The 8009-nt window shown below is 48.5% G+C and overlaps 2 protein-coding genes across 2 annotated transcripts; one reads left to right on the top strand and one right to left on the bottom strand.

The window, feature by feature from the left end:
• Positions 1-2346: 2346 nt before the first annotated feature.
• On the top strand, positions 2347-4706 carry LOC123050147 (mitochondrial metalloendopeptidase OMA1). The gene is made up of 3 exons (XM_044472982.1): positions 2347-3076; positions 3173-3267; positions 4227-4706. The coding sequence occupies exons 1-3, from the start codon at positions 2420-2422 to the stop codon at positions 4498-4500; spliced, it is 1026 nt and encodes a 341-aa protein (XP_044328917.1). The 5' UTR covers positions 2347-2419; the 3' UTR covers positions 4501-4706.
• A 1140-nt stretch (positions 4707-5846) lies between these two features.
• LOC123050146 (pathogenesis-related protein 1-like) lies at positions 5847-6924 on the bottom strand. The gene is made up of 2 exons (XM_044472981.1): positions 6633-6924; positions 5847-6553 (listed from the first exon to the last, which is right to left on the bottom strand). The coding sequence occupies exon 2, from the start codon at positions 6317-6319 to the stop codon at positions 6062-6064; it is 258 nt and encodes an 85-aa protein (XP_044328916.1). The 5' UTR covers positions 6320-6553; positions 6633-6924; the 3' UTR covers positions 5847-6061.
• Positions 6925-8009: the final 1085 nt, after the last annotated feature.

The raw sequence follows: 8009 nt of genomic DNA, 5'->3' as shown, positions 1-8009 counted from the left end.
GATGAAGTCAATGCTGATAATGGACCATGCTTCATCAGGAATGGGTAGAGGATCGAAGAGGCCAGGGAGTTTTTAATGTTCTACCTTAGCTTGCTGACAGATTTGACACTTGTAGTGGTTACGAGCAGAAGTGCAATTCAAAGCGCATTCAATAGTTGTATTAGATAGTTTAGATATAGTGACCCACTAGTCCGAGATGCATCTGATCTCCCAGAAGCGGAAGCTGAATTAGTTGCAGGCTATAATGTAGAATATGCGCGGGATGCGATCCTTAATAGTTCACTGTTGGCGGAAGCCAATGTCCATCATGCGAAAGGTACGTCGTTAGAGTGAGTGCGCTCGCGCTCCGCTCCTTCGACTGATTGTTCGCACCGGATCTCAGGTTCTCTATTGCACTCCCCGATTGGGGTTCTTTTCACCTTTCCCTCACGGTACTTGTACAATTTGACATTCCCCTTGGGAAATAGGGAAAAACAGGCCCCGGATTCCGATAACTTATGTCTCGCCTAGTGGAAAAGTACACAATTGACTAAGAAGATTGGAAGGTGGTACGAAAATACTCATCGGGTCTTTCGTTCCAGCAGTCATGATATAGCTTCTAGCTTTGACCGCTCTTAAGGTGTGGAACTAATCATGCCTTTACGCCTATCGTCGTAGAAGCAGTGACTTTGAAAGATTATGCGGATTGGGTATCCAATCAATTAATCCTCCAAACCAACTAAACCGGGGAAGCCTCTGGGTATCAGCAAGTCTATATGGCTGAGGAAGACAAAGAAAAAACTAGTTTTATCGCCCCTTCCTTCTGCTACAAGCGGATCCCCTTCAGTTTGATAAATGCCGGCGCCACATTTAAGCGCCTAATGGGGGTGCCGCTTCGACGACGTCGGTCACCTTTCCTCGTGTGTGGCAGCCAGAGCTCAGCAGCGTGTCTCTCCAGGAGGGCCTGTGGCCCCCTTGGTCTTCGTCGTGGCGCTGCTGCAACCGGTGGACACCACGCGGGTGTGTGTAGGGGGGGGGGCGTCCAGAGTGCGACAAGAGGGGAGACGGGGGGTGGGGGGCGGCGATCCAGCAGGGAGAAGCCGAGGATCTCGTCGACGCGACCGGCGCCGCGCTTGAGGACCCACAGAGCGCGCTTGGTCGGCAAGTGGCCGACGTCCCACACCCAGAGCCAGCAGGTGAACGTCTTCGTGTGCCCGCGCTCCAGCGTGTGGCTGTCCACGCGGTCGATCCTGCCGAAGTCGCCGAGCGCCCCCTCCAGCGACCATAACTGCATGGGAAAATCTTCGACCACCACCCGGACGCACAGCGTGTACTGGAGGATCGCAACGTGGTCGTGTTCATGCCAGGCGCGAACGTAGAACTTCGCACCGTCCACCTTGAGGATGCCGCGCCGCACGGTGTTGACGCGGTGCGCCGGCAAGTCGAAGTGGACCAGAAACGCCTCGGGATGGCGTGGGCGGTGACACGCAACAGGCGGGGTGGGGTGTTGAGCTGCATCCTGATGGCCCGGCCCACCGCCATGGGGTTGGTGGTGTGGACCCGGTCGACCGCCGTGAGGGTGACTGCAAGCTGCCACAGGACGCGCTCTTCATGCTCCAGAGCCGGGGAAGCGACAACCACCTTGTTGCTGACGCGTGGTCCGAGCGTGGGCGGCACCGACGCAGTGCAGTGACCGCAGGGTTGGAGGGTGTGTGCCATCTCTTCCGGGAGGTGACCTCCCGAAATGGGAAAGTTTACCGGGGGAGGGGGGGAGGGGGCGCGACCATGATGGATTTAAGCCGGCCATCCCCGAAACGGGGGGACACAGTACGATCCGCTGGGCCGAAGACCGCTGCCGCGCAGGGCGGCCCGCCTCAATGCAGGATACGCGGCATCAGAAACCGGATCTGACCTTACCGTTGTCGAAGCAGGGGACATCGGCCAATCTAGGGCGACCGGGTGACCGCGGGATAGGTGCGAGACGCCGCGTGCGCCGGTGGTCCCCTCCGGGCGGGGGACATGGCGGGATTCCGGGGAGGGTTGACGGGTGATAATGGCCGGATCTGTGGCCGCCGCGGCCGGAGTGGCCAGCGACGGTTCCGTTCGTAATCTAAGTTACGCGCGCGATGCTTTGTGAAGTGGTGAGAAGAATTGCATGCGTTCCTGAGTGGTATGTGCAGCAATGAGTAACTAATACTAACCCAGACCAATCTGAGAAATAAAGCCCATATGGTTCCCGAAACCGAAGCACGTTAAGTATCGGAGACACTGATAGTAAATCCGACTCCTACTCCTCCAAGGCGATGGCAGCAGCCATAAAATAGAGCCTCGTACGCACGTACGAGCTTATACACTGGAAAACCGCACGTAGGAGTTTGTCTCTGTCTCTAGAAAATAGAAGGTACGCCACCTATAAAAAGAAGAAACACACCAAGGAATCATGAGCTCGTGCATGAGGAGCTCGCGCTCCCTCCTCGCTGCAGCCATCCGTCTCCTGCAAGTCTTCTGTCAACGTATGTCTATGGCATTGCGTGTTTCTCAGGACTATTGTACCTCCCTGTGGAGGTCGGTGACCATCCACTTGGCTCTTAGCCGGTACTTACACGCCCTGTGGAGGGTCATGACAGCATCTATGTTCCAAACTCTCCATGTCGGCACAAGGACCATTGTCTACCGTGAATTTTACGTTGAGACCGTGCCCTGCACCAACCGCACCCACAAGGTCATCCGCTCTCCCAGGAAAGCACGAGAAATTGGAGAGCGTGCCTTTGCAAATTTCAAGAAGAAGCACGCCTCCAAGATCCTCGACCCACACCACCATGAAAGTGTTCGCGTCCATGCCATTGGCTGGAAGATCATTCGCGCTATCCGTCGTGTATTGTCCATTAAGAGAAAGATAGAGCGACAAGGACAGGAACCACTACAGAAGATGACACGTCTGGGTTGGATCCGCGAGCTCAATTTGGAGGTGATAGTCGTAGAGGAAAATGTCAGAACAGGACGGTGCTTTCCTGGTGGTGGCAAGATAGTACTCTACACGGGATTACTTGATCATTTCAGCACAGATGCTGAGATTGCCACCATCATCGCGCATGAGGTACATACATTCGTTTGTTCGTTCGTTCATTTTGGATTGGTGAGATGTTAATTTTCTAAGCAGGTAGTATTTTTATTGGTTTGTATATATATGTAGGTTGGACATATTATTGCGAGGCACTCCTCTGAGATGATCAAAATATTCAAGTGGTGGCTCCCAACCCGCCTCCTCGTGACGCCATTGTTACAAAGGTATATTAATTGCATCACTTTCTTTTACCCCCGCCATGTTCGTACCTACATCTTATCAAAGTGCTTTTTATTCTTTTGTCCCTAACTGGTTCCAGATTATCCCAAGTTTTTGGGAATCCTCAATTATTTGGCCCTCTTCCATTTGGTGTTCCTACAAAAATCCCCGTTTTTCTCGTTTTCGTCTGGCCAGCGCCCACTGACCATCATGTTAATGTTTGTTGGATACCTATATGCCCCTCTGCCATGAGCTACTGCCAGTTGGGTTCCCAGCGGTGAGCTGCTACTAAACAAAAAAGAAGATATAACCTATATGAACAAGATGGCCAATGGGCGGCGACAGGAAAGGAGTTTTTCTTGTGGGCACCAAATGGAAGAGCGGCGAAACCAAGGATTACCAAAAAGACTTGGAATTATCTCTAATTATTAGAATCCTAGGTTTTGCCCCTCTTTGATTTAGTGCCCCTATGAAAATGCTCAATTTTCTCGTTGTTTCCGTCCGGTCAGCGCCTCACGTTCATGTTGGATGATACCTATGCCCCTCCACCACGAGCCACTACCAGTTAGGCTGGGGGAGATTAGTATAGGATCTCACATTAGGTGAGATCAATGAGATCTCATTGATCTCACCTAATGTGAGATCCTATACTAGTCTCCCCAGTTAGGCTCCCACCCATGAGCTACTGCTAAAAAAAGAACTTGTAACCTACATGAATGTGAAGACCAATGAGCAACGACATGGAAGGAGTTTTTTCATGGGAACGCCAAACGAAAGAGGGGCAAACCCGAGGGTTAAAGAAAACTAGGGAGAATGCCGGAACCAACTAGAGACAAATGTATTAAAAAACTAAAAATCATTGAATTTAACACAATATATGCGTGCATTCAAGTATTTACTTCGTGTTAATTAGAAGATGTTATTTTTTAAGAATGTGATGATAATTACATACTTTGTATCGTAGGAATGAGCTAGAGGCAGATTACATTGGAATGTTGCTACAGGCTGCTGCTGGTTTCGATCCCCACGCTGCCCCTATGTCCCTTGAAAAGCAAGGACGAATAAATCGGAAGTCGACATTGACAAAATTGCTCTCCTTCTTCTCATTCAGCGCTCATCCATCTACTAAGAAAAGATCACAACTTTTATCACAACCCAAGGTCATGGAGGAGGCTATGGAATTGTACAGAGAAGCAACCAGTGACGGGCCTGACAATGAAGGATGTAGTTCCTCTTAATAAAGCTCTAGCTAGATCTGCGTAGGATTTGGTGGTGCATCAATTGTGCAAAAGAATGCACACAAGCATTTTCTTGTTAGATTTGTGGACTGATGTTAAATGAGTACTGCTATCAATACTAGTTGCATGTCCATGTGTTGCCATGGAACCATACCAAAATTGCTTTAGTTGTACTTGTCCCACCTCATCCATATCACTAATTTTATTTTTTCCTGACACATGTCTTATTTCTCATATACTCAACCAATAAGCAGATAGAGAGGCGATTTCCTATGCATGGTGATAGCTACACACACATGGTCTTTGGCATAAGTGCCTTTTATATATATATGAGGTGTCGGGCTTCTTATGGCATTGGTACAAGTGCATTTTGGTTGTATAGAAATTATATTTTCTCAAAATAATCAGAGATAAAAATTGGGGCCATGTGTAGCTACCACCATGGGTAGCAAATTATTTTCGTAGGCGATTTTCTATGCATGGTGATAGCTACACACGCATGGTCTTTGGCATAAGTGCCTTTTTTTATATACGAGGTGTCGGGTTTCTTATGGCATTGGTACTAGTGCATTTTGGTTGTATAGAAATTATTTTTTCTCAAAATAATCAGAGATAAAAATTGGGGCCATGTGTAGCTACCACCATGGGTAGCAAATTATTTTCGTAAGCAGATAAGCTAGCACTCACAATGCTTGCCTTACGTATTTTATGGATCTGATGAGCTCATGTGTACATGTGTGTTTCTCTTAAAAATCCTGATTTTGGACTAACCGTACCATTAAAAAATGCTTCATGTAATTTCCTCTCCTCTTTCATTGTATGTGCTTATGCTTGGTTGAGACCATGGGATAAAAAAGACAAAAACAGTTGTGTTCCAGTGTGTCAAACAGATCGAGAAGGCGACTAGATTGGGGGGGGGGGGGGGAGGTGGGTGAATAGGAGATTACAAAATTTTAGCTTAACTTCCAAATTTTTGGGTCAAATGCAGATAAAGTAAGTTCTTTCTAATATGCAATTGTCGAGAGGTGGTCATCGAGATTGGAGCTACGATGCACCTTCTAGATTGTTCGGCCAGGGTTAAAACACTCCACATTCACGCACGACAAGAGATTTACCCAGGTTGAGGTCATCACGAGGTGTAATGCCCTACTCCGCTTATACTGTTGTTCGTATATTGATTTCTTAGATTCCTAAAAGAAAGTCTTTCTCGACATATGAACTTCTTCTCTCTCTTTTTTGCGCATAAGAGTGTTTAGGTATTTCACATACATATAAGACATCTGTAACAGGTCGACACATAATCCTCCAATTCCAAATATATAAGAAAATAAGAGTGCGTTTAGGTATTTCACATAAGCAAGCACCAACATCATCAAACAACAGGACCCTTTGATAGTTACAAATACTCAACTTTTAAACTTCTCACGTCCACACTCTGCCCGGTGCTCTCGTGCTCCGCGCCATTACTATAGCTTAGAGATTGTAGCAGCTTTATTAGATCGCGAGAACACAAAAATCAAACTAGGGACATGATAATCATATATTATCCCTCTCAACTGATTCAGTTGTAGGCGTCAGGGTTGGCGATGAGGTAGGCCTCGGCGGCCTTAAAGATGGCGGTGACGGATTCCTTGGCCTTGGTGATTTCGTCATTCACCTCCACGCCTGACAGCAGTTTGTACGTCGAGTCCACCTTCACGAAGCTCCCTCCGTTGGCCGCCGGCTCCACCTTGATGTGCGACGTCGCGGTCTCGATCGCCGTGCCGATGCCGCCGCCCTCGCAGTGGCGTAGCCAGCCCGATAAGTAAGGGTGGTCCATTAATAGAAATTTTACGTAAGTTTATTTATTTCTTTTTTTTGCACTGGTAAGTTTATTTATTTTCACAGAAATATTTTTTACTACACTATATACAAGCTATGGGAAAATTCCAGGATGGTCCATGGACCACCCTGGCCACCGCCTAGCTACGCCACTGCACAAGGGTCGACTTGCACTCGCACTTGTCCGCGTCCAGGAACTCGAGCCTCTCCTTCACGAGGGTAAAGGGCATGGCTGCAAGAGCAAAGAATCGCGTGTTATGCCGCTGCCTGACTGAGGTGACATGCATGGATTGTATGTGATGCATATGTACCTGAGGAGGCTGAGGTGAAGTTGAACTGCCTGACGCTGCCGATGCCGCCTTCGCCCTCGACGGGGTGGGCACTGGCGACGATGTGGGGCGCGAGCTTGGGTGCCAAAGTATGTCAGTCCATGACTCCGGCACGGAACAGGCGCGGTGCAGCGACCGACGACTCGATGTCGTGAGTCCAGCTGTTGGTGGAGGCCATTTCTGCGGTGATCAACTAGTTAAGATCGGCAGGTGCGAACGCTATGAGCTCAGTCAGAGCGTTGTGTTGCTAGTGCAAAGTAATTGTAGTACTATGTTGCAGCGGCTGCTTGGTTGCCGAGAGCGTGCGCGATGAGAGCTATAAATAGGTGTCCCGGAGCGCGGGGTTGGTGCCGGATGGGGTCTGGTGAGGTCGCCGCCTCGCCGGTCGCCGAGTTTCCACGAGGGACTGCAGTTCAGACTTAATTATGCAGGCAGGGTTGGCATGGATGGCACCCCCTCGTGGCCCTCGTCGTCAACGTTTATTGATTCTGGTGTGTAAAGAATGTGTTCCAGTGAGTAAAATACTGCAATGCCAAACGAAAATAATGGTGACAGGTGTGGTTGGCATATGGCATGGTTGGTGTCTGGTGGGAAAAGAAAACGCCACTCTTTCAGTGGGCTACATGTCTGTACGTAAACTCTTCTTGTGTGTTTTATTCTAAGTTTTTTAGGCTATGTTTTATTATGAGTTATTTATTACTCCCTCCGTCTTAAAATAAGTGTCTCAACTTTGTACTAGCTTGAGTATAAAGTTGTACTAAGTTTGAGACAGTTATTTTGGGACGGAGTGAGTATTTGAGTACATACCAGCTCTTCTTTTGGCCACTCTTGACACTATGTTCTGTTGTATTTTTTTTTACACCCAGTTTTGTTGAAATCGGTTGTGTTTCTATATATCCATTAGAGTGAACTTGCTAATCGTAACGGGCATAGTCGCACCAAAGTTACATGCCCGCCCATATAGGGCGATACTCAAATCATGACTTCAAATTTTGTGTTTGTGCTAAATGTGTACATGCTATGTCTCTAGTTATCGCAAGGGAACTCTACATAGACATCTCTTAGTCCCTTGAGTTATCGAGATAAGTTTGGTTGCTTCTCAGAAGTTGGAAGCAGGTGGGAGCGTCTACATCCATGGGCTTTAGATTAGGTTGATTATTCACGGACAAACCACCATTGCAGATGGTCTTACCACCCGTCGGAAGGTTTCCATCGGTGATGTAGAGATCAAGGCGGCGACTTCCTTGCCATTGGCCTTCTTGAAGGCATTATCATGGAGCGGGCAAGATTGTCGGAGCCGGTGGTAGAACGTTCGATGTGGATGCTGGGGCGGCTGCCCTGCATCTGTATAGCGGGGCA

The sequence above is a fragment of the Triticum aestivum genome, chromosome 2D (assembly GCF_018294505.1).
Source record: "Triticum aestivum cultivar Chinese Spring chromosome 2D, IWGSC CS RefSeq v2.1, whole genome shotgun sequence".
Taxonomy (NCBI): domain Eukaryota; kingdom Viridiplantae; phylum Streptophyta; class Magnoliopsida; order Poales; family Poaceae; genus Triticum; species Triticum aestivum.
The sequence above is the reverse complement of the archived record's forward strand: the minus strand, read 5'-3'. Positions and strand labels throughout refer to the sequence as shown.

Coding starts and splice junctions, on each gene's coding strand:
- LOC123050147 (XM_044472982.1), top strand. CDS start 2,420: ATGAGCTCGTGCATGAGGAGCTCGCGCTCCCTCCTCGCTGCAGCCATC. Junction 3,077..3,172: donor CCACCATCATCGCGCATGAG/GTACATACATTC, acceptor ATATATATGTAG/GTTGGACATATTATTGCGAG. Junction 3,268..4,226: donor GTGACGCCATTGTTACAAAG/GTATATTAATTG, acceptor TTTGTATCGTAG/GAATGAGCTAGAGGCAGATT.
- LOC123050146 (XM_044472981.1), bottom strand. CDS start 6,319: ATGGACCACCCTTACTTATCGGGCTGGCTACGCCACTGCGAGGGCGGC.